We start from the raw sequence: 27,694 nt of genomic DNA, 5'->3' as shown, positions 1-27,694 counted from the left end.
GTTGGATTTGGCAAGGTTGCCTAATCCCATGATTTGCCCTCCATGACATTTGGGAAATTTTATTAACAAAGTACATTGTGACGTGATTGGTTTCATCTTACTGTGTGATGATATACAACGTATTCAAATGTTACTCAATGTATATCACTGATACGCAAGTGTCTAAACAATAGTAGGCAATTGTATCTGTAGTAAATGCTGATGTAGATCGTCATCCATACATTGATACTAATCTTTGCCCAACTAGTGTACATTGATTACAAGATTACTATTTTTGAGTAAGACCAGCATGTTTGATTATGTAAAGTAATGCAGTGTGGTTGGAGAAGCTGGAGGTCATTTTCGAAATAAATGGGTTGAACTCAAAACACTGACTTCGGTAAAGTAGATGCAACTAACACTAAGCAGCTACCGTACTTATTATAGCTGGTATATATTAAGATCTGAAACCAATAAATCACGATAAGATGACTGTCTTGTGAACATTTTAATCGTTTGTTAAAGCCACGAAAACGAGTAAGTAATTGAGCGAGATTGGTGACTTTGGTTAACTATAATTGAAGCAATAAGCTGCTCAAAAATGTTGTAAATCAACCTCCTAACATTTATCCAGTAAGACTAGAACAATAAAATAATAATTGTCTATGTAGATATTAGGAGTAGGCCACATTTAGCCTCACCGTCAAGCTCTATTTGTGATAATTATTTTACATTACAACCAACTTCAGGAATAACTAACAACACAAAAAATATTAATGAACTATTATAAGAATGTAACAATTACGAAACGTACTATATTTCCACTTAACATACAACAACAATGTTTATATTTTGAGAGAAAAGGTGATAAATTACAACATAACATGCCTAATGTATTTAAACACTTAAAGAAAAAAAACCCAAATTGAATGAAGGGTAAGTTCATGAAGTGAAAATGTTGGTTTACGGAATAAACATTTCATAAATAATTGTTTAGAAGTCTTCATCATCAGGATCATCATCGACTGCGTCATTATCAGAGTCTTCTTCATCCTCTTCTTCACTATCATCAACCATCATAACACGTTTATGTGAGCGAGCTTTCCTTGGTGGTAGGAGAGATTCTACAGTTGATGTGTTGATACGTATGGATTCAACAACAGAAACTGTTCCTCTAGATTCAGTAGCAGATAACGAACGGGGATGATTATGAGATCCAGGTGGAAGATTCGTTTTTGAGATAACAGAGACGGAACTGTTTGTTGTACGAGATATACAATACGTTGGTTTACGTGACATGCGTCTCGCTTTGCTACTGAAAGAACTTCGACTGGCACTGTCATCTACCCAGTGAGAAAAAACCCCCACCAAAATCAAGTAGGAATATATGCATGGGTCATTTTATATATAAATATACAAGCGATGATTTGTTTGAGGCAGATAACTAGTCAACAGTATGTGACTAGATGGTCGGTCAGTACACATGAGACCCAGTTACTTCTTCCCATCAAGACGATAGAGAACGGAACAGCGAAATATCTGTTCGTGTGCACTTCGGATAGAATAAACAGGCTACATGGGTACCTATATGTCAGCTGATTATTTTATAGCACTTTTCTGGTAACTAGCATTAATTATTTTATGTCAAAATCTCGTACAACAGCACTAAAAATAGAAAGTGCCACGCAAAACAAAATTTGTGTGTTGGTGTAGTGGACGCTATTCACAAGGATGCTTGTAATCAGTGTGTAGCAAAACATGGTGTTAAAGTTTCAACAATTGTCGGGCAGAGTGAAGATTTTCAGTGCACTGAAAGCACGGCGTTGGCAGAACACACCGAAAGATGCAAATGGACGAATGAAGGCTATGGATATGTATTATGTAAATACTTCGTAACTTCCTGCAATAAAGACACATACATCCTATCTATTGTCGTGATTTACACTGGAATAATAACAAAAACACTAATAAGACCAGGTTGTTTTCTTAAGAGCCCAGTCCCCGAGTTGCTGCCTTATGGTATCTAGTGACCAAAAGTAGGTCCATAGGCCATTCGTTCTCTCAGGGTTTTGGAGCCCAGTGGTTTAGAATCAAGGTTTTTAGATCTATTAGGTAAACTCTCTATATCGACCAAATCGAAAAAACACGAGATATGATTGCAGTATGAGAGCCCTTCAAGAGAAACAGAAAGTAGACGCCCCCATTCTCGGCCCTAACGGGACATAACTAAGAGCTTATAATATAGTTTGAAAGATGAATGGAGTGCTTTTTCGCAAGAGTTTTCCTCGTTAAGTAATCACTACTAAGTAAAGATCTAGTATAGCAGCCAAAGTCTGAGCGTTGACCTCCCAGGTACGTATGGGATCCTAAAAACAATAACAAACCCTCCACTTTGTGGTTGTACTATTAGCCACCAACAATACCGCCATCTACTTATCACATTTTTTCGGAAGAAAACTAATAAAGCTTCCCCAATAAAAACCTAGAACTATTGAAAATCTTACCATCATCCATAGTATCTTCCTCATCATCTAAATCATCCAACCCTCCAAGACTATCCTCATTCATTGAATTATCGGGGATATTTTGCTGACCATTTCTACCTGCATTACCGGTTACATCGGTAGCTGGTGTGTTACAGACAACATATCGTGGTCCTGTTGATATAGGTGCATGTTTTGACGTCTCACTTGGCTCATCTTCATCGTCTTGTTCATCTTCTTCATCATCTTCATCGTCTATAGTAACATGCCTATGTTGACTAGAGTAACTATTGTACTGACTTGATTGACGAGAATCAGATTGTTGACGTGATTCAATTTCTTCCAATCTTTCTCGAGCATTAGTCCAAACTGACTGCAATACCACTGAGTCTTCAAAGATCTTTTCGAAGAAAAATAGCATAGTTTAATCTATCTGATAACAATTATAAAACAAACATATACCGATGTTTGAAGATGAGTAAAACATTCTACTAATTGAATACATATATGGAATTATACTTTAGTAATAAAAGAGAAATGACTATTAAACGGTTCAGTAGTAATAATGTAGATTTTCACAAAATTGAATAAACTCCAATGTTAGGGGGACATAGATTGGATTAAAGCATGCTCAATGCACGACTGCTTTGGTGCACACTGATTGGCTAATTATTACCCAATCAGCGCTAGTCGATACTTGGAGAATGGTCTAGAAATTCCATGTAAAAACCATAAATACACTAACGTTTTCCCTAATGTGCTTCTTAATTCTATCTAACCTTGTCATTTGGAATATAATCTCTTTCCTGTTCAACCGTGTTCTGATTTGGGGACTTGCCGAGTGAATTGGTGTCCGAGAATACTAAGCAGTAGGAATAGCTGGGTTGTAATAAGAGAGAATTATAACACCCAATGTAAGCAAGTTTCGCAGAGATACAAGTGGATATTAACAAGAAAACGAATACAAATTGGTACCAGAATTAATAAAGAACCACAGGTAGACAGAAGTGAAATAAAAGGAAAGAGATTATGCAAAATTAGTCAGTTAGCCACACGCAACGCAGAACGTGGCACATGTGTTTGTCCGTTCAATTTGCATCTACCAGGGTACAAGTCTATGCACTTTGTCATAAACTGATGTCACACTGTAAGTCTCTAATAAAAAAAGAATCTTTAAAATTAGGAAACCACCTTACGACTGAATTTCAGATCTGACCTCAAAAAATGTGATAATTACTTCAGTTCGCATAATTAACCACAAAAGCGCCCAAAACATGAGAACCAATAAACAGTTCTATTTCTAGATCATGAAGCATAATATTCAGTCCAATTTTTAACAACTTAATTAGATTCAGTAATATAAAACAAGGCTGTAATAAACTTATCGTTCCATTTAAGATGTGATGCGATGGCTAAACAATCGACTGTTCGCGGAACGAGGCATAGAGCTTTATTGACTACCCTTTGTAAATAAGTACACATAATACCAAGTTTGTGAACTTTATTTTTTATGGAAAGTGAATAGCACTGCTTCTCTATAACTTAACAATAAAAAAATACAGTAGTTTTCAGGGTAAGGTGAATACAATAGAAAACGCTAAGTATAACATGAAGAACAAAATTATGAACAGACTCTTGATTTTCATCTACTGTACGCTCAACACTAAGGTCACATTCAAAATAAACTTTGTTCCGCAACTTAATCACACATATAACTTACTAGACTTCCATCCATATTATATGTTTGAGCGTTTTTACACAAAAGTAAAATATCAGCTTCCAGTTCATCTACAGATCGGTATTTTCCATCTTTTACACGCTGTCGAATACGATTAAAATCTACAGGCTTTTTAATCACTTCATAATAGTCTGGCAATTCTTTTCTTGTAGGCAATTTCATAAACGGTTCACTAAGAATTCTTTGATCTCTAGAACAAACAACAATTTATCAAAACAATATCCGAAAACAAAACAGAAAAACAATTCTGAAGAAATCTAATTGAGACAAAAGTGTCAAGTATTTAAAAAGAACGGAGTTACTACATATGAGATAAAAATACACGTTCATATTAAGATAGATATATGTGTATGGGCAACCGGTGAAGTAATAGACGTCTGATTAAGATATAACTAACTTGATTTCAGTTTGAACAGTTCTACCAGTATGCTAAACAGGTAACATGAGTAGTGAGGTCAACTGGTTGAGATCTAGTCTGATGACATTAAATATAACATTACTGACAATTTTGAGAAGACGAATATTTAAACAATTGTGTGAGTATAAATTTTAAACGCTGATTAAAGCATGATGTAAATAGATTAAAATTTACTAAATAATGCTCACAGTTATTTTGGATAAGTTACGAAAAGAGAAAAAAGTACTTAAGAAGTACAAAAACCAATAAACCATTTAAAAGTAAATTAATGAAACATAGTAATGAAGACTGAGAAGCGTCATAAAGGTACAATTTTGGGTGCTTCTGCACCAATAATCAGATGAATGCTAGAAATAATATGATGGTATTAACACTATCAGAATTATCTTAGAGGGTAGCTAACCTGGTTATCATAATGCTAATATAAACAGAATCCAGTTATAACTGAACACGACATAACATGAAATTATTTCGAATAGACTATTTTATATAGCGTGAACCTATATGGTGTTAGTTGAGATCTGAACAGTTCTATATTACTGGTTTTGATTGTGGAGACACATTTTGATTATTCGAATTCAGAGACGTTACTAAAGAGAAACCACATGAAAAGAAGATTCAGGTCAAGTAATTCTAGGTGATTGCAGGTTAGTATGTAGTTTATTTTACTTCTGTTAACTCATGGCAGAAGTATGTTTTTTTGTTATCACACGAAGTTAAAAAATGATAGTATTTAACCGAGTCTAGAAGGAAATATAGAGTCAGTGCACTATTCAGAAAATGGTACGCATTAACAGAAGCTATAAATAATAAGCGAGACATACTTGTCTTTGTATTCTATTACAATATCTAATAAACGTTGTAGTTTTTTAGCTAACTTTGGTGAAACTGATTGATTAGATGATCTGGATGTACTCCCAGTAGAAGAACCATGAGGTGGACGTCCACGGCGACGTTTAGCAGCTTGTGGTGCAGCCATAATAACACTTCCAGTTTCTGAGCTCCCATCATCCATAAAACTAGAATCCTTGACCAAACGACCCACCCCCGAAATAAATATCAGTACATAAATACAAGTGGTCTTTAAATTATGGACCATTAATAAAAAAAAGAAATGAGCCACAATAATACATTAGAGATAATAACTTCTATCAGAAACGAGAATAACCGGCCTATTCTTTGAGGAACAATTGTAGTCTTCATTCATCGGTTCAAGTTGGCACATTATATCAGGACAACATGATGAAGTTAGCAAGAGTAGTAGGAGCAATAACAGAATCAGTGGTTGTAGAGAGCATCTGGGCTACCTGTCCCTACCATCTAAATATTTCAACAAGTTATCTATTTTTGTTTGTTTTAATATATCATTATGTTTATTAATCGCATAACCTATTCTGCTGCGTTTCTGAAAAGTGTACAATCTTTCGTTGTCAAGGTTACAAAAAGCTCAAAAAGAGAGAATGTGGTTGCTGGCAATATACAACGAAAAAAATGTACATTATTCAGATGTTCATTTACTGGACTGCTAACATCTAACTGGCGATCACTCAATATTCATCGCCAGGACCGACCAGGAAGAAAGAAACGGAAACCTGTTGAAATACTTTGCGCTGAGAATTCTATATTGTACCAATAATATAATATTGAATAAAGCTAATAATAATAAAAATAAAATAAAAAATGTGATTCGACATGAAAGAATGGATTTCAAGAATAAAAGGTGTAAGATGATTTAAAACTCAAGATTTAAGCGAAGACAAAGAGTGAATGCATTTAGACCATTACGACTGATTCTGAACTATGCCAACAACCAGATAGTCTGCATCTACATAAACGGATCAAAATAATAATCAATGATTTCGTGGACCGATTTCAAGTCTTGGTGTGGCTACTGTTATTTTTCTTCAAACCTACTCCTATACCAGCCAATAACGTGCGTCCAGGTAGGCCGTTGTTAGGAATATGTAACATATATCCTGGTCAACTCAGTTGATGAAGACCCACTACCACACCGACCGATTCTCCGTCTTTACCTGATACGCTGCGACGAACTTCAGTATTGCTCACTCAATGATTCTATAGTATACATTATTGATGATCAACTTAGCTAACTGTTTTGAACAACACGTTTTTTAGTTGTGATTGATACAAAAAGCTACCACTATGGACACAGTTTCATTGTTGAATCATGGTAAAGTGGTGGCTTAGTAGTTGAATCACTCATCCTTTAACTACCGGATCGCAATCATTTTAGATTGAGCAACATAGTTTCATTAAAATTCACATAAAAAGCTTGACTAAAGGTGAGTAAATAAACCAAATCTATTAAGTGCGCGGATAAACAAGGTTAGCTGAATAAATTTACCAAGAGATGTTTTTAAATCTTAAGTGATGAAAAAAAGCTTATGAAAAACACTGAATGCTTTTTCATAAAGAACTTTCTTCACTAAACTATTTATACAGTCGATAGTGTGCACAAATATAAATGTAAACTGGTGATCTAATATTAACTATTTATATTTATGAATTATTACTTTAAACAACTAGAAGTGAAAATTCGGAAGTCGAATATGTGGTTCTGAGATGTTAACAATGTAGCGAGTAATAATATGGTGGCTGACTGACCTTTTTTCAAAAATCATATAAATCAGTGTTTTTATAAATGATCACACAACTTAAAGAAAATTTCAGTAGCCTACTAAAACATATCTCAGAGATTCACTAAACAGATAGAGTAGTGTTTAGTACACTTAAAAACCGATCTGTTATGCAATATTGAGATAAATATAAAATACATTAAATGAACATACATCTAATCGCTTGCGTTTTTTCCGTGCTGCTCGTTTTTGACGCTGACGTTCTTCAGCTTCTTCTAAGCTACCCTCATCGATTGCTTTAAGAAACTGACGCTCAGTGAGTGCATCTGAATAATCCACTTCTTTACGCTGACGTTTCATTCCAAAAACATTATCCTCTAATGAAAGACTTCGTTCAAGCTTTTATATTGAAAATAAATGATCAAATAAGATGTATTAATATAGGACTATGAGGGTCTTCATCAGTAATTTGCTGACTTCAAGCAGTTATAGTGTGCTATATCATAAACTAATCATAATATCTGTCTAGAAAAAAATTATATATATACCAATCCAATCCTTAACGGATAAATACATGTAAACATGAGCTGGTATAATTTATTCAGTTGTTAAATTAATGAAAACTTCCAACAATCGACTTGCATTATCTACAGAAATACAATACGAGATAATTCTACAGAAACTAGATCCTGATTAAATGATGTCATGTGATTTTGTAGTCTACTCAAGTTTTCTTTAGTAAACTGCCTTATTAAAACACATACCCAAGTGTTTTAAACACTATCTAATTCTTAATCTGTTCATTCCACACTTATTGCGAACATTTATGATCCAAACGTACAATCGGAATGTCTGTATTTATTCATGGCACTTTACCTATTCAGTGATCTTAGTTACACGCTAATTTTTGAAGAAAGTGGAATCAAAAAATGTAAAATTCATATTTTCTTTATTGTTCATAAATCAAATTAAGATATGAAGTTGTAACAATCAACTGTATATGGATAGGTAACGACCACTATTACAAATGACATTAACCGATAAAAATTTAAAAAGTAATTCCGTTATCAACTATTTCACTTACAAGCAGGGAGTGAAAGCTAATTTAAAGGTGTTGTTTTACAGTTTCCTGAGTATTTAACATTTCAATTTATTACGACGACAAATAACAAATAATAATACTGACTAGTGTGATCGGCAAGATTCTTCGCATAAACAATAAAAGTAATCATTAAGTTAGTGATTCACTATTATTTACCTCGATGTCATCTCGTACAATCCACTTTGGCAATTCTGAAAACTCCATTAGACGTGGTTCCCGTTTGGCCTGTTGACTTTCAGCAAATTGGCGTTCGGCATCTAACCTTTGGTAGATTTCGAATTCTTCTTCATTTCGGGCTAACATCTGATTAATAGTTTCATCATCAGGTGCTTCATCTTCTTCTTCATCGGCTTCTTCATCTTGTTCAAGTAACGCTTGTAAAAACTGACGTCGTTCTGTACCAGTAGACTTTTGATCAAACATACCGGCCTGGATAACTTTTTGATCCACGTCCAATTTGAAACGCGCTGCTGCTAAGATTTTTTCTTCAACTGAATTTATTGAGATTAAACGCAGAACTCGAACCTACCATAGAAACATGGTCACATATATGAATTAATAAGTTTAATTTTTTATGCAGTAAAGTGACCTTATACACGTAAATTATTCACTTTATTTTATCTGCAGGGACAAATCACAAAGTCGTACTATTCAAATCTCTCCAAATAAAACTATGGGTATTCAAAGAGAATTGCAACCAAAAATTATTTTAAAATAGACACGAACTTATTTTAAAATGGAAAAATGTTGCACGTAAACTCATTACTAGTTAATTTAGTCTTTCAGTAATTGAATATGGTGGTAAAACTGGCAGGTAATGCAAAAAACAAAACTCTCTTGCCTCTTCTATGTAAGATAGTAGTTTCAATGAAAACAATTATGGATTCTTGTATTAGGATTACGCATACTGTATGTAAAATGGCATACTAACCAAACTAGAATATACAAGTTGGGAATTATGGATACATCGTATCAATTAAAAATAACGTTAAAAACAGTTAATCGAATTTCCACCATTATGAACAAATGTAATAAATACTTTCTCGTACCTTGTCATCTACTTCGGTCTGAACAACAGACAACCTATCTACAGTAAGTCATCTGCCAAAGAATAAGTGGTAAGGTTCATATATTTCAAGGTTTTCTAATCCCAGACACAATGAAAAGTCATCGACAAAAATATACTGGGAATTGCATACCTCGTTTTGTTGACCAATACGATGAGCACGATCCTGTGCTTGTAAATCTTGATGAGGATTCCAATCTGAATCAAATATAATCACTGTATCGGCAGCTTGGAGATTAAGACCTAGGCCGCCAGCACGAGTTGAAAGTAAGAAAATAAATATATCCTCGGAAGTATCATTAAATTTCACTAGTAATTCTCCACGATCTTCTGAACGAGTAGTTCCATCAAGACGTAGATAACGAAAATTTCGGTAATCAAAGTAGTCCTGAAGAGATAAAAATAATATTTCGTGCGAACTAAATGAAAAATGTAACGAGTTAAAACAATTAAGAAGTCAGAGAGCAGTGATTAACCTCTTTATCTTAGTTTAAGATTCTTTTTGAACTGCCTGTTCTCGATAACATTCCGGATGAAACGAAGGAACTTTAAGTTTAACAGTGAGTATGCCACTAATCATTCAATTAACCAGTGCTTTCAGTTTTAGAAAACGTGGCCGAAAATTGCGCAAGTTGAGTTTTATTACGTTGCCGTTTTAGGATTTTTCAAACGTATGAAGACTAAGTTTTGGTCAAGTGAAATTTACTTCCCAAGTGATTCACCTCCAGTTTCAGTAAAATTACCCAAGTAATTTCGGTTAAGGTCATAATTCGTATTTGTTCAGTTTTCATTTATTATCATCTATTTGTAGCATACAGAATGTTCTGACCTAGATTAAATTTTGTTTGAGAGTCATTTTTGAGATGATGGAGATTTGTAGCTCAGGTGGATGATTTTGATGGAGTTTTGTTCTCTGAACTGGATGGTTTGGTCGTAGAGCTTTCAGATAGAAGTCTATCTGAAGTTTGTGCTGACGACGTCGTTCAGAAGAACGATGAAAGCTCTACGACCAAACCATCCAGCTCCGAGAACAAAACTCCATCAAAAGTTATTTTTGAATTGAGCTGCAGTTTTTCTTATCTATTTGTGAAACAAATGGTGAACTTATTCAGCTTACAGTGACTTTCAACATAGAATGCAGAATTTCACGTTCGATTTTTTTTACAAACATAAATAACTCAAATATTATTTAAGATAACTTGTGCTTTCAGTTTATAACCATCTTATGAGCTGGTGGTGATGTTGAAGGTAATTGATACTAGTTAATGAAAACAATCAGTATATTAAATTTATTTCATTAACCTGCTTATATCATTTTCAGACGAACTGCTATGTGAGTAGATGTTATGTATACACCCCCAAAAATATGAGATTATAGTAACAAACTCGCATATATGTTCCTGATTACAACAATAAACAACTGATCATTCAGAAAAATACTTCATAAACTAACCTGCATAATTGTCATTAAACTTGTCATTTGACAAAATATTAACACACGATGTCCACAACATTTTAATTTGGGCAGAATTCTATCCAGTAACTCGAATTTTCCAGAAGAACGATATAATATTTTACCTTCAACTTGTGTTGGTACTGGTAAAGTTGGTGGGGGGTTACCATTGTGTACATTTAGGAAGTTTTGTTCAGCTATAGCCATTTCGATGTGTGGAAACATAAATGGATGGTTGCAAATCTTTCTAAGCTGCATAATTGTATTCATTAAAGTTCGACAACCACCTTTACCCTAAATATAATGAAAAAATGAAAAATAGCAGTCAATAATACAACAACTAGGGAGTTATCGTTGTTCTAATCTTACAGTTACTTTTTATTCAATAACTCACTCAAAAAATAAGTACCTCTTTCTAATAAAAATCGTTTTTATAAAGGTAAAATAACCATTAAAAAAATAAGAGAACACTAGATTAACATTATTCTTACCATGGAAAGCTTAAAAATGAAAAAGTTAGATTAAATGTCAGTAAAAATGAAGTCTATGAACGAAAACAAGTCTAGGTGAATCAATAATTTACGGACGCGCATGACAGCTAATGACGAGGATATACGAACAGCATATAACAAATCCCAACATAAAGCTTTAGCCAAATATTTGTATAATTGAATTATAAAGAGGAAGTCAAGACAAAATAGGAATTGAGGTGAGCAAAAATAATGTTCGGTAAAAATACAAAACATTTGAAAGGAATAAAAAATTAAGGTATTAATACACCTTTTTTCGTTTTAATTATTGACTTATTAAAGCCACACATATGTGACTGAACCTCAGTTACGTGTACCGCACCCGAAACATGCTTGTACTGTTGGTCATGATATGTAGTTTGTCAGAATATCCATAGAACAAAACTTTAGTATCTGCGTATTCCAAGTCAACAAATGAATCTCCTAATAAGAGGATAAACTTGAAAAGTCAGATGATGAGAATGTTACCACTAAGAGAATTTCCACCGCAATGTTAAATGAGATTGGAGGGAGTGAACAGCCCTGGCAAACACCACTTGATGTGGACGATTTTGATAACAGTTAGCTATAACCTTTGACTCGACCGGCAGTGTTCGAGTAGAGCTTGTACAGAGTTAATGTAATTCTTCGGTAAGCCTTCCAATAACAGACGCCGCCGTGAATGATCACATCTAGATCCTATATGGGTGTTCCGGAGATACAATATAAATCGAAGGAAAGGGATTCTCGAGTTTTAATTAAGGAAGCCTGTTGTCCTGTCTGACAAGGTTTAATCATTGAAGAACGCAACATGTAGTACAGAGAGCGATTTCGATTGCACAGGAATAAAATTTAGCGAACTCAAATCATTAGCATTGATGAAGCATGATAATTAAGTCACATGGAAAGGGTCAATCGTGGAAACCGGGGAAGTATTAGGAAGTGACGGGGAGTTTGATAGTGAACAAAGTGATCTTGGTTACTATTAAGGGTATGAGAACTATTGTCACGTTTAGGCTGTCCACAACATGGAGAGAAACTTCTGAAAATAAAACTGGAATAGTGGTTTTAGCGATCAGGGAGTGTGATCGGAGAGTCAAAGACACAATCAGTTGAGGTCAGTCACACAGCCTTTACGTGGCAAGTTTTTCATGTGTTTGATCCAGACCTTACTGCTGGAAGCGGAGATAAGTATGGTGAGGTGAAGTGTGACATATTTAGAACCAACCTTTATTAATACATTCCTTCCGTTGATAGGATGCAGTATCACTGCAGATGCTTGCAGTAAAACTTCGATCCCGAACCATAGGTTGATGCTTTTAGTCTTATCGTTATACGATTAACCTGTCTGGCATAGTACGACCGAAAAGAACAAATGTTCTAGCCAATATTGATCAATTTTACAATTGCTAAAGACAAGATAGACCAATACATTAGGGTAGCAGCTGCGAGTATGCAATCGCTTCCTATGTTACCTGATACACAAGTTTACACAGTTGAGTCAACTTACTGGAGGTCATTTTTTAAACGAATACAGCTTCTGTTAAAGAAAAAACATTATTCTGTAATATTGATGTCTGTTTCCCTCTTGATACCGATTAAGTTTTTTTTCCATAAAACTATAAGAAAATGATCTTTTCCAACTAATTCACAGAGCAGTTAGGTATTATTCAAATAAGCGATCCCAAGTTTTGCAAAATTGTTGTAAGAGCAAACAGAAGTATTGCATCAAAAGGCGATAATCCTGACCAAAATACAGTTTTTGTAGAGACTATAGTTTGTAAGTCATTTATTTATTTATATGTACATATAATTATTGATACAAAGGGGCACCGAATACATATACGCCACACAAGTCACTTGATTTGTGTGTGGGCTATGATACTGTCCGAGTGCCCAAACCGAAGTAGATAGTTTTCTTAGATGGCCACACCCCGAGCCTTGGACTCAAAGGTCTGATCCACAAGGCAGTGGAGTAACGTTGGGAGATGCAGTCCCATCGTAGCCGGTGATCAACGACTGGTACATACGCCATTTGTTCCTTCAGGATCCTGGAGTCTATGTGCACCAACGGTTTGGAATCAGGGTTTTCACACTCCCCTAGGTGGACTCTCCGTGTCCACCAACCCGGTTAAAGATTCGGACATTTGCTTTCCGTCCTGTCGATTTCTTATACAACTACCCCGCCCCCAGAAGGCACCGAGTAGGACTTCCGTAGCAGTGGCTGTATATATGTGGCCTTGTGAGAGTATTTCGAGAGGAAGAGCTGTCTCTCCATACCCTCGGCCGTACCAGGGCATTTGGGGAGTTAAAACTTGACACTCAACTACATAGGCAGGACATTTAATGATTAATAGTGCGGTTCAACATTTTTCTGATGAAATTATAATATTAACTGTGCGGAAATGTTACTCTTACCTTTTTATCTTTTTCTGATCCATCAGTTAAAATTACACCTTTAGATTGCATATGTGAATAAAGAACTCTTTGTAAATCTGACATTTCACATTTAATCACATATTCGACTTTTTCTGGTAATTGCGATTCTACTTCACGTTTGAGACGACGTAATAAGAATGGTCGTAATACTTTGTGTAATCGACGAATAATAAGCAGGGTTTCTTCCTGGTTCAATTCGACCTTTAATAAATAAAAAAGTGAGACCAGTGTTTATTAATACTTATAAAGCTACGATTACGGTTTAATACAGAAAGCATGATGTAACTGCCTTCTGCTTATATTTACATACATGGTTTACTAAATAAAGGCTTTCACTGACAGGAGTTTAAGACAACGTCATGCATAGCACACACGATATCTGGTTTTTCAACAACATTTCCACTTTCATTGTATTTAGTTTATTTTAAGGAAGACAGGTCAAATGATGTCATACTACGATTATTAAATGATCGAAATAGACCTCTTGATTGCACGCTTAAATATATGAGTTTGATAATTTTAAGAAATAGAGAACCAAAAGATATGTTCCTTTAGTTAAGTTGTCGCTCATTTTTTGGACAAACTGAACATACTTCAAAACACAGACAGAAATCAAACGTAATAAGTGCATAACAAGAGAACTGATTATAAATAACTCCAGTCAACATTTTTGTGGAAAGAAATTAGCAGAACTATCATTATGATAATCCAACTGCTTGGACGAATAAACAGCGGATTATCGCTATTTATTCCATAGTCGTTGATGATTTAAGTATCAACAAATACAAGCGTCAGTCAGTCACTTAAAAAGTAGGACGCAGAATATATGAACATCAATTCAACGTGCCATACCTCATTAGCAAAATAAGATGAACACCGAAATCATAGAAACAGTTAGTTCACAGATAAAAGGAAAAAGACTTCATAAGAAGATGAGATACAGGAAGAAAAAACTACTTCGTAGTAAGAAAGCTATTAGGAAAATTCATTCTCACGATTTAATGGAAGACAAAGAGTGTATACACCTATGCCATTATGATTGATTTTGAGCCATGTCACAAAGAGTCCCCAACCATTGGTTACGATAGTCACGCGAACCCCAACCAAGTAGTTTGCATCTACCAACATGGCTCAGACCAGAAGTTAGTGACTTCAAGCACTGATGCCACATTTTGGTTTGGCTGCCCCTAACTTTCTTCCAACCATCCCCAACACTAGTCAGCATTGCGCATCGTCATAATCGGTGTTCAGGCATACGTAACACGTGGCTCAACCATCTCAGTCGACGAAGATTCACAACTTCATCAACTGATTTACCATCATTCCCTAATACCACGCGTCTAACCTCACTATTACTTACCCGGTGATCCCAGCAGACGCCAGCAATATCTCTAAGGCATCTATGGTCAAATACTAGTAGCTTACAAGTGTCTTCTACTCTCAATGACCATGTTTCGCTGCCGTAAATTAAAACAGAACGGATTGCCGCACAGTATACTCGTCCTTTTATTGATAGACGGATATCTCGCCCTCGCTATAGGTGACGTAAGTTGGCAGAAACCAAGCGAGCTTTTCGAATCCGTGCTGAGATTTCGTCAGACACCAAACCATTAGGACTGATCAGACTTCCAAGATAAGTGAAGTTGTCGACGCGTTCGACTACTTCACTCCCTATCCTTAGTTCAGGTGTTGACGCAGGCCAGTCTTGAAGCAACGATTTGCATTTAGAGGGAGAGAAGCGCATTCCAAACATTCTGGCATTGTTGTTTAGTGCTACCAAAAGACTCTGCATTGTCCCGATCTTTCCGAGTTCTTACAGAGCCTATTAACCGAACAGCACATAGACGACTGTTAACGGGGATCCACTCTAATAGTGCTTGTTCCACGAGAACTAGCCATCGGGTCGCCAGATACACGGAGGGTGTAGCTCGTCGGCTCTCCGTTTTGGCGAGGTGAGATCAAGTGAATGGCCACACTAGGATCCTGTATGCGTGTTTTCGAGACACAGCATATATCGATGACACGAGATTCTAGGATTTTAGCCAAGGAGGCCTGCTGACCGAGTTGACATAGGTTGAGTACGTTGAAGGCTCCAATGTGTAGTTCATAGCGAGGTCCCAGTATACCTAGGACAGCATTTCGCGATCTAGAGTCGTCGGTCATGGTGACACTCGAGGATGTTTAGAGTTAATAGTCGAGGTAGAAGATATAGTAGGGATCGAAGAGTGGAAGTTTATTATGAATTAGTGGTCTTAAATGCTGTTCGAGTTGTGAGGGCGGTTATCACTACCCAGTTACGCACACTGTGAAAGGATTCTTCTTGAGGTACTTGAAAAGGAAATAGGGACAGAGTGGGTCTTCGTGTTAGCTCCGTAGTTGTTGAGACGTTACCGCTGGAGACGGAAATCCATGGGATAAGGCGGTGTCGTAATAAGAGAAATTATAACAATACGCCAAGAAGTGATGTCTGATATTTAATATTCACCAATAAGGAAAGCAATATTATTTAGCAAGTAGAAAGCAGTGCATCTCAGAAGTGCTGACTATACGTTAAATTCCGAAAATATAAACACAATACTTCTTAAAAACAAACAAAAATTCGACATGACTATACGCATACTTTTTCTCCTGTTGCAGCGAAAGGAGCATTAAACCACTGTTCAAATGTATTGACACTTTCAAAAATTGTTGGCAACAAGAAATTCAGTAGAGCCCATAATTCAGGTAATTTATTTTGCAGTGGTGTACCAGTGAGTAGAAGTCGATATGGTGCAGTATAATATGTGTTTAATACTTGAGTCAATTTACAATGGTGATTTTTCATTCTATGACCTTCATCAATTATCATGTATTTCCACTTCACCTGTTCAATAATTAAATAAAAAGAAATGCATGAAAGTAGCTAATACATTACAAACAAATAATGTTTTTGAAAGAAAAGAATTATTCATTCTCACTAAAATAAAAACTGGTAGGTAATTAAATGGAACCACCTACATTAAAACAAAAATATACAATCCTCAGAAACGATATGGGGATTTTATATAAATTTGAAAAATGATAAGTCCCACAGTCTTGGTCACCAATTTTATATGACAATTATATACAAACTAAAAGATGACCGATACGTTGAAATCTCAAATAAGTATCAAACCTGACTAGTAACACACATCATTCGAGAGACTATGTAATAGCTTATTTAAACGATCCATAAAGAAGAGGTTCGACCAATAAAATGAAATTGACCATGTTTATAAGGTAAGCACCAAAGCACGCTTCAATAAACAAAAACAGTTCTACTTAATGGACAAACTATAAAGTTAAATTTCCCAATATTGTGAGATTGTACTTTCGCTTAAAAAACATGTTCCATAGACATTAAACAGGAAGAATGTATTTGTAAAATCTCAGCGAATGAATTTGAAGTAAATCCAACGTTTCGCCTGGCAATCTAGTCCAAGCTTTTTCAAGGAAATATAATCAAACATCAAAATTATCGAATATAAATAGGTACATGGTTCTCCGGTTTACTGTATACTGAATAAGTCATCCAATCAACGTTAAGAATGTTTAATGTATGTATTTACATTAGTGTGTACGAGACATGTGGTGTGAAAACGAGATGTGTTATGATAACAGATTGTGTGTGTACGTAAGTGAGAAGAAATTTCATTCACTGTATATTGTCTTCGGTCGGTGAATATTAAGAAAACATATAATTTTTTATATACGATATGAATCAAAAATGTCACAGCATGGATTAAGTGAAGATAAATAAACACGATAAAAGAATGAATTCAAAGCGGAAGAATTTGTAATCGAAAGTTTGTGTTGTTTTAATGTTTCAGCCGATTGTTTAACATATTCAGATAACTGATTTGAACCGTTGAAAGTAACATCTGTTAATTAGTTTAATACGATAAAGATAGAATGGAATAAGGAGTTCAGGTTTACTTATTAATTATTTGTTGCCATGGGACAGCTAATTGTATTCCATCTCTCCTATCAATACTGTTTGGATTAGCCCATATATGTAGGGCTTCGGCTGTTAGTCTTTCTTTGTAAGAATTAAAGCCTTTTTGAAGGATTCTTGTGCCATTGAAATCAACTGTATGACCCGATTCTATCGAGTGTAATGCTATCGCTGATTTGTCCTCGGTTTCTTTTTACCTCAACTGAAGATTTAGGGATGTGCTTTAAACATAGTTTATGTTCCTTCACCCTTACATTCAGTTACCTTGATGTTCCACTTACATACGTTGCATTACAGTCACTACATTTGATTTCATAAGCACAATCCTGTTGTACTTCCTTGTGTATTGGATCTATGATTCTTACTAGTTAGAATCCTTCTGAAATACGTTTACGATATGGGATCACCACTGTGTTAATTCATTCTTTTGCTTAACTCTTTTTTTAATAATATCGTTTTGTTCTTCATTCTTAATTATTCTTTTAATAAAATTTTTCGGATAATTACTCATCAAAAGAGTGGATATCATTGAATTCATTTCCATTTCTATATCATTTGGTTTAGTGACAAGCTTTTTAACTCTGGTGATCAAACTTTTGGCTACTGTCACATTGGTAGAGTGTGGATGCGCTGACTAAAAATACAGAAATTCTGCCGAATATGTGGGCCTTCGGGAAATACTAATTTTTAAACAATATCCTGAACGCGAATCGCCTTTTCGAGACCGTTTAGTTGAAAGGAAGCATTAGCAAAGCAAAATCAACACCGGAGTCATAGAAGTAGTTATTTCAATGGTGGTAATATATGAAAGAAAGATTACATGTAAGGATATAGTACAGGAAGAAACAATTATTACGTAGCATGATATGAAGCAATTTTAACCTCATAGATTAATGGAAGACAAAGAGTGTATACACCTATGCCATTATGATTGATTTTGAGCCATGTCACAAAGAGTCCCCAACCATTGGTTACGATAGTCACGCGAACCCCAACCAAGTAGTTTGCATCTACCAACATGGCTCAGACCAGAAGTTAGTGACTTCAAGCACTGATGCCACATTTTGGTTTGGCTGCCCCTAACTTTCTTCCAACCATCCCCAACACTAGTCAGCATTGCGCATCGTCATAATCGGTGTTCAGGCATACGTAACACGTGGCTCAACCATCTCAGTCGACGAAGATTCACAACTTCATCAACTGATTTACCATCATTCCCTAATACCACGCGTCTAACCTCACTATTACTTACCCGGTGATCCCAGCAGACGCCAGCAATATCTCTAAGGCATCTATGGTCAAATACTAGTAGCTTACAAGTGTCTTCTACTCTCAATGACCATGTTTCGCTGCCGTAAATTAAAACAGAACGGATTGCCGCACAGTATACTCGTCCTTTTATTGATAGACGGATATCTCGCCCTCGCTATAGGTGACGTAAGTTGGCAGAAACCAAGCGAGCTTTTCGAATCCGTGCTGAGATTTCGTCAGACACCAAACCATTAGGACTGATCAGACTTCCAAGATAAGTGAAGTTGTCGACGCGTTCGACTACTTCACTCCCTATCCTTAGTTCAGGTGTTGACGCAGGCCAGTCTTGAAGCAACGATTTGCATTTAGAGGGAGAGAAGCGCATTCCAAACATTCTGGTATTGTTGTTTAGTGCTACCAAAAGACTCTGCATTCTATCAACGTCTTCACCAAACAGGACTACGTCATCTGCGTATTCTAAATTGATAGGTGGACCTCCTGGAAGGAGATCAATGCCCTTGTTACTCAACTCAGTTCTAATGGGTCATTTTAGTGTGGCTTTTTTGCATCCAGTGAGGGGCAAGCAGATGCGTGCCCGTTTTAGAGCATAGTCGGAGTCCAAGCAGGTACTCCAGAATGAGCGACAATCTTCTATCGACCATCTCCAACGATGACTGATGGCAATATGGTCTATTTGAGTCCATCGTTGGTTTGATGAAGGGGCTCGCCATGTTAGACGATGTCTCTCCTTATGCTGAAAATTTGTGTTTGCTAAAAATAAACGATTGTCACAGCACAGTTGCAGCAGACGATCACCATTATCTGTTCGCTGTGCCGGAATACCAAAATACCCACCTAAATGTCTTTCTGTTTGGCTTAAGCTACCTACTTGGGCATTAAAGTCACCTCCTACGAGTACTATGTCTGAGCGTTTAGCTTTCTGCAGAAGTTCAGAAAGCTTTCTGCAAAATTCATCTTTCACATCATCTGAGCTGCAGTCAGTGGGAGCGTAGGCAGAAACGACAAAAAGGCAACGACGTGTGTCCCGATCTTTCCGAGTTCTTACAGAGCCTATTAACCGAACAGCACATAGACGACTGTTAACGGGGATCCACTCTAATAGTGCTTGTTCCACGAGAACTAGCCATCGGGTCGCCAGATACACGGAGGGTGTAGCTCGTCGGCTCTCCGTTTTGGCGAGGTGAGATCAAGTGAATGGCCACACTAGGATCCTGTATGCGTGTTTTCGAGACACAGCATATATCGATGACACGAGATTCTAGGATTTTAGCCAAGGAGGCCTGCTGACCGAGTTGACATAGGTTGAGTACGTTGAAGGCTCCAATGTGTAGTTCATAGCGAGGTCCCAGTATACCTAGGACAGCATTTCGCGATCTAGAGTCGTCGGTCATGGTGACAGTTGAGGTGGAAGCCAGAAGAGGAAGTTTATAGTCGAAAGTCGATGTAGGGGGAATAATGGGAATTGAAGAGGGAGGTTGATTATGAACAGAGTGGTCTTATGTGATGTTAATGTTGTGAGTTCGTTTGTCACTTCCCGATTGCCCATACCGTGGAAGGGTTCTTCTGGAGGTACCTGAAAAAGAAATTAGATTAGATGTGGTCTTAGTGACCTGAGAGTGTGACCGCAGTGCCCAAGGGTCAGCTGCTTGAGGTCGGTCACACACGACCTTTTATGGGTAATTTTGTGCTAGCTCCGTACTTGTTGAGACCTTACCGCCGGAGACGGATATCGTGGGACAAGGCGAGGTGTGCATTTTTAGGGTCGATCTTTTCTAACCCCACCCCTCCTTGTGGGAAGGCAGCATCGATGTTATGCTGGTTGTCTGAAGGAAACACCTTATTGCCGTCACACCTCTGTACAGTCATTAGTTCGACTTCTTCGGACCTTGGGTTTGCTGCTTTTAGTCTTACCATTATCCAACCGATCTGCCTGGCATGGTAGGACCTCGAAGAACGATTGTTCCAGCCAGTATAGCTCGGTTGCTTCATCACGATAGGCAAGCCCGACCACCACCTCAAGGTAGCAACAACAGTCGGGTTATGCAGAAATAAATAAGATCTATCTCATTACTGCACCTCACTCAACGATATTGTCAGTTAATCGTGAATATTTTCGAAATACCAACTACTATAAACAATCCGGAACTGATAAAATTTTTATTTAGTTGTAGCTAATCAAAGGTAGAAAACAAATCTTTAATATAAGGATTTTTAAATCCGCCAATATCGTAGATACGCAGTTAGTGTGCATAATCATATTCAGCAAACCATTAGATATAGGGTAATTACTATACACTTTACGGTGATCACGTCTATCAGGATATCAGATAATGAATGTAAAGGATGTAAAAACGAAGAATATAGAATGAAGATAAATGACCGAGTAAAAATAGCCGAACTCAGTTAAAACGAATTATAGAGCTTGGAGTACGACACGTTATATAGAGAAACGAAACAACTTTAATACGCACCCATTAATTATATCTACCGTCATCTTACAAACAATAACAAAATAATCTTACGGTAGTGTTTGCAGGCAGTTTAACGGTATACATGTATTTACAGACACTCCAGACCAGGATGTTCTTTCACTTGGAAAAATCTGTTGCTAATTTAAACTTTCTCGAGTTCCACCATAAGCTTAGCAGAGATTTTATTATTGTTTTTTATGATGCATAGCTCGATTGTGGTTACAAAATTGATTGAGTAATACGTGAATTAGGTTTAAAGAATCTATGGAGAACAGCAAGTCAGCTAATGAAATTGTAAACCTACATTGATTGATGTGTTTAAGTCGTATGTAACACGTGCTAAACTACCGATCACCCAGATGCAATATAAGTAGGATGGTATTCTTTTAAGAGAGATTGTATGAAGACATAGTATTGCACCATGAGGAAAATGAATAACTGTGAGATATAAGTGGGACTATTTACTCTTTATATATGATAACGTACATTAGTGAAGCCCGGAGTAAGAATGTTCAAAACTAATTACAATAATGCAAATAAATCCATCCATTAGATTTATCGTAAATCTTGGATGCTATAGTATACAATATCCACTTGCTTTTCGTTTTTGTCATGTACCAAAACTGTCAGTTCCTATATTGTTCGATAAATATAACTACCCACAAACATGATATATTTATAAAAACTGAAAACTAATGGAATCATAAACGTACTTTAGAAAGAGCTGATTTATCTTTAATAATATATTCGTAGGTTGTTAACAGTACATTGATTTTTGATGCTTTTATTTGTGTTTGAAGAAGTCGACGAGCTTGAGGTGAACCTTTATATAATATCTTTTTCACACTTGGTCCCCATCGATCGAACTCCATTGCCCAATTAGACATGACTCTACAATCGCAAAATCAATAAAGATCAAAAGACCTTTAAAGTGAATGTACCAAAAATATATAGTTGCCAACAACTGTGTTATCTATGACATATATAAATTCTAATAAAACTACAAACACGAGTTAGATAACATATGGTTGATTTTAACCACTTAGAATGCAGAAATGGTTGAGTTAAGAAACAGAATGACAGAAACTGAGAGAACGGTAAATAAAAATAAGTAAAATTTCTGTTAAAATACGGAGCAGATTTACGTAAATAGTTTGGAAGTGTAAAACAAAAAAAAAACACATCTTTTACAGAATCGCGAACCCTCACTAAGTTTTGCCAAGTGAACCGCAAGGACCGACAAAAACGGATATCCTGAGTTTCAACTGGTTGTAAAACCTTTGATCAAAAATACAATAAGTTGTGCGAATATATGAATAAGCAGAACAGAATAGGCAGTTTCTTATCTGTTTAATGACAAATATGAAAATGGTTTCAATACAATATGTAGATACAAGAGGATAAACAATTACCACAGAAAAATAAGATAATGAAAGCAACGTAAACCTTAACTTACGAAAGCGGTACAATAATCAAGAACGGTCCATTAACGCGTTTCCTTTCCATTAGGTACGTAATCAAAGCGATTGTCTGAATCGTTTTGCCCAGACCCATCTCGTCAGCAAGTATGCCATTAAGGTTATTGTTATATAATGAAACAAGCCACTCGAGACCCCTCAATTGATATTCTTTTAATCGACCATGGACAAGAATACTAGCTTGTTCTTTAACTTCTTCTCGTACAGCATGAGCAAGAGTATAATAGGATTGAGGTGCATTTGCACCAGATTCACCACGTTTATTATATTCATCATCTTCCGTCCCGACATGTACCATACTATTGTCATCATCATCATCATCGTCATCAAATTTACGTTTACGCTTGAACTCTTCGTCTGGTTCCAATAAGTCATGTATTACTGACCCGTCAGTATCAGTTGGAAGAATCTGTTAGGCAAATAATTCACAGAAAAATCTCAACTACATAAAAATTACTTTTCTTTGGATGGAATCTAACAAGAACGTACCCACAAGATTGTATAGTGAGAAATAAAAAAACCAGAATTAGAATAGATTTAAAATACCAACCAATGAGAAGAAAATCATGATAACAGCACTTACAACAACCTTCATTTGTGGATTATCTTTCGAGGCCTGGACTAGGCCAAAAAGCAGAGAGATAGTTTGTTACACGGTGGTACGGCAACTAGAACTGATGCACGTACGTACGAAGTTTTACGTTGTTACTGACTGACTGACGGTGACGAGTCATGAAAGTTGTATATTGCTGGTATCCATCAGGCTATTACGATTCCTAGAGATTCCGTAAATCAGTTGCGTAATTCATTAACAGACATGACAACGAAGTTAATAACGATCCAGTTGTAACTTGGTTTTAGACTCTTTATGAAAGAGACGATTTTTCCTTAATTGAAAGTTTTACTTGTTTGTATTGTTAACTGCATTGTATCTACTCTAAACTTACTCTTTATCGACTGTAATCTATTGTCCTTCTTCATTTCTTCACGTTGTTGCTTTGCTTTGTGGAGCATATTAATTTTGGTGCTAGGTTGAACGAAATCTTACGTGGATTGCGAAATCAATAAAAATAAAATATAAATGTTCTGAAACTCAGGTCAATGACTTTTGAGTGGTTGCAATCTTTAGTTTTCTCTTTAAAAAAGTATAAGATGAAACTAGTACTGACCAATCATATAGTAAAACATAGACATTACTATATATTTAGACGTAGTAATTTTTGGAATTCCAAGTTTAATTTTACTGTAACTGACTAAATATTAATTCATTTGTCTGGAATTCAGTCACATTTTGAACCTATCTATTGTTAGAAAATTGGATGCTTCAATTACCAAGTCAATGATTCATGTGGGTTAAAAACGGGAAGCGGAATGTCATAAAAATCTGAAAGTACTCGACAGAGACGAAATTTTGTCTTCTCTTTAATATTAAGAATTTGTTACAATGTCATAAGCCTCTACCAAGTGTTTTGTTTTCAATCCAATGAGCGTAAATTATACGTTTTCCTTCTGTAAATTAAGGGATATAAGTACTCTTATATCATTAAAACCTCTCCAGTTGTATCAGTACAATTAACTGATTGTAGTATTTAGCTTCACACAAAATATATACGGATACGATCCTGATACGAGAGCCTAGATATAACTCATGATTTGGATTTACTTAAAATCCTTCCCTTCATTTTTTCAGCGTGTCATGACGAGTAACCAATAAGTATTAAGAACCAAATTAATATCTAAAAACAAAAGGGATACCAGCCTACCTCCCAGCCCTGGTGTTCTTGTAGCCAAGTGCAAACTTCTGAGGCTAAAGGAGCAGCATCACCTTCAACAATTTCTTTTGTTGTTGTTTGATACATAGGTATACGCACGTCAGGTAACTGGATGTTAGAAGACGACATTTTGCCACATAACCAGTCACGATTCACTTGATTAAGTTCTTCAGGAAATTTCTCAGTAGATGGAAGAGTAGAAAAATAGGCCGGGGGTTGTCCACCGTTTTTAATGACATCATCAGCCAATTTTCGATAGAATACAACAGCATTTTGCAGAGCTGATTCCTGTGCGAATTTTCTTCTTTCCGACCGTTCCCTAAAACGCTGCTTACTTTGCTCTCGTTTATGTTCACGAACAAGTTTAGTCAAATTACTAATAAATTCATCTGTTTGGGTGAGTAAGTGATGAAGTCTCTGGTCTTTTTTCGCATCAATAAGACAGCGATAACCTTCCTCATCTTCAGCCATAAGACGTCGCATACGCTCACGATCAATTCGTTCTTGTTCTTTTCTTTTGTCACGCTCAGCATTGGCTTTGTAATTTAGAACGGCTTTGTTTATTTTCACCATTCTGCTGTTAACATTACGATGAAACTCTCGGAAATCTTTTCCGTGGCTAAGAACAGCATTCAGAAATTCTTGATGTTTTTGACGACGCCTTTTTCTTGCTCATGTTTCATTTGTTTCTCCAACTTTTCCGTGAACCGAGCCTCTCGAAGAGTTTGTTTTTTCGGCCTTCTGTACGCCTTGACATTAAGAGCTGTCTCAAGGCTCGTGTCTCGGCGCATAGCTGACACTATGTCTTGCCTTAGTTGTCGCTGAAAATTCAGTAGACGCAAAGCACGAAGTTCAATCAATAATGATACTCTTTGTTCCGATGTACTAGATACAGAAAGACTACTTAGTTCTTTGATACGCTGCGCAATGCGAGACTGGATACGCTGTTCCCTCTCTTTTAGTAGCTCTACGGGATCCAAACCCTGAGGTCGTTGAATAGGAGTAAGTCTACTCCTTCCATATGTGCCAGTACCCCCAGGCAGAAAGGTTCCATTTGAAGATGAGGTTGTATATGATTGATAGCCTACTGGGGGACCTATACGTGCAGCCACTAAACTGGGTTGGATATTAGGTCTTACTCGAGATATTGCTAGGGCAGGATTCACCGGATGGAATTCACTCTGAACGACAGACGACTGAGGAGACCCGACAAATGGCGAATTTTGCATGGAGTTTACAGAAGATTGATTCCATTGTTGTACAGGGACATTTGGTGCAGGTGGTCCACTCATAACAATAGGTGCATGACTGAGTAACTGTCTTCCTTCGGCCGCTAGTAATAATGTTTCAGGGACTGGCTGTGATTTGGAAAGTAGCTTGAAAGCATTAATCTGTGCCCGCAATTGAACCAACTGATCCTTCATAAATGGACCCTGTTGAACTGGTGCGACCGACATTCTCATTGATCCTTCGTACATACAGAAAGTAAAAGAAAAATTGAATAGTTTAATGGAAAAACACATTTCATGTGAATCGATAGGCATAACAACGTATGACCTCGAGCTAAAAGGTTGATGAGCTTAAACTCACAAACTTCATAAAAAGACAGAGGAAAAATAAACAAAAAGACGTTGAAATGAAAGGGAAAGAAAAGTATTGTAAAACTAAGTTACTTAGTTGTAACTTGATCACTTGCTTGTAGGGTGATATTAGTTTATCTCGCGCACTTATCATGAGACGACTGAAGTACAAATAATAATGTCCGTAAATGTTGGTTACTATTTTTGTACCATAAAAGAAGTATCACGAAGTCATATTTCAGGTTGGATAAAGGAGTTAATAGATGGCACACACCGTTGTTGAAGAACAGTTCACTTTTAATATAAATCTATACCCATGTTCCAGTCAGTTGTCAAGAAGTGGATTCACCACATAGAATACGAAAAAATCACTTGGCACAACACAGCATGTATGATCTTTGTCAATGATCACCAAATTACGGCCTAATCAACATTACTGATGGAAAGTTATGTATAACTTTTGGCTTCTGACACTTGACAGAGGTTAACAATATTAAAATAATGCTAACAGTTTTTCACACTGTTCTACCGTTTCATGGTTAATGCAATTAAGTTTTTAAGTATCTCTACTGGCATCTAAAATGTTACCACCTCCAAGATTTTCCTCAACGATTTTCAGCTGCTTATTAAAAGAAGCCAAATGACCTACAGATATACGAAAGCTGGGGATTTATTCATGAAAGCAACAAATACGGTGTTGTTGTTGTCCCTATAATGAAACAACACACTCCACCAACGACAATAACAAGACCGGATATATTTTGCGAGGACCAGTTTTCAGAAATGACACTTAAAATCAATTTTCCGGTTCATAGGGTATCTTATTTAGTGACTCCAAAGATCTTTCTCGAGAAACAAATTACAACCAGACATTTCAAAGAGAAATCGAACAAACCACTGGGTGTACTGATTTTTCACCCGTACCTACAAGGTCCCATCATACACATAATTTGCATTCCGTAAATTTATTTGGTAAACTGAAAGAGTAGAAAACTCATAAGTTGGTAATTGAAACCAATTTCGTAGCAGTTAAAGCCATTCTAAAAGCCTGAAAGCCACCTGAAGGATGAAAAGCGACAAGGAAACGTCTTTCTGTAAGTTAAGGTAATAGATATGATACATAACAAAGCTGAAATCTAAAAGGTCTAAGTACAGACTGGTCAAACCAAAGACGAAAAACACCAAATTAGGCGCAATTGAGATTCAGATGTCCAATGGCTAAAATCATTGTAACTCTACAAAATGCTAATCGATTGCAGTACAGCCAGTCACTAATTCTAAAAGAACTTATACTTCACACTACATGTACATTTTCAAATATAGTTTTTCTTGGCTCAAGATGATAGACTAGTATCCATATTTCT

At 36.2% G+C, this 27,694-nt stretch overlaps 1 protein-coding gene across 1 annotated transcript; it reads right to left on the bottom strand.

Annotated features, from left to right (window-relative positions):
* On the bottom strand, positions 1 to 27,528 carry SMARCA4_2 (Transcription activator BRG1). The gene is made up of 13 exons (XM_051211025.1): positions 24,742 to 27,528; positions 22,957 to 23,387; positions 22,214 to 22,391; positions 16,405 to 16,647; positions 13,764 to 13,985; positions 10,837 to 11,130; positions 9,517 to 9,771; positions 8,474 to 8,842; positions 7,429 to 7,614; positions 5,443 to 5,645; positions 4,183 to 4,390; positions 2,484 to 2,862; positions 1 to 1,322 (listed from the first exon to the last, which is right to left on the bottom strand). Exons 1-13 carry the CDS (start codon positions 25,321 to 25,323, stop codon positions 973 to 975), a joined length of 3,900 nt encoding a protein of 1,299 aa, XP_051071055.1. The 5' UTR covers positions 25,324 to 27,528; the 3' UTR covers positions 1 to 972.
* Between the last annotated feature and the right edge of the window lie 166 nt (positions 27,529 to 27,694).

This window comes from Schistosoma haematobium, chromosome ZW (genome assembly GCF_000699445.3).
Source record: "Schistosoma haematobium chromosome ZW, whole genome shotgun sequence".
Classification (NCBI taxonomy): Eukaryota; Metazoa; Platyhelminthes; class Trematoda; order Strigeidida; family Schistosomatidae; genus Schistosoma; species Schistosoma haematobium.
This window is presented reverse-complemented; position numbering and strand designations above follow the sequence as displayed.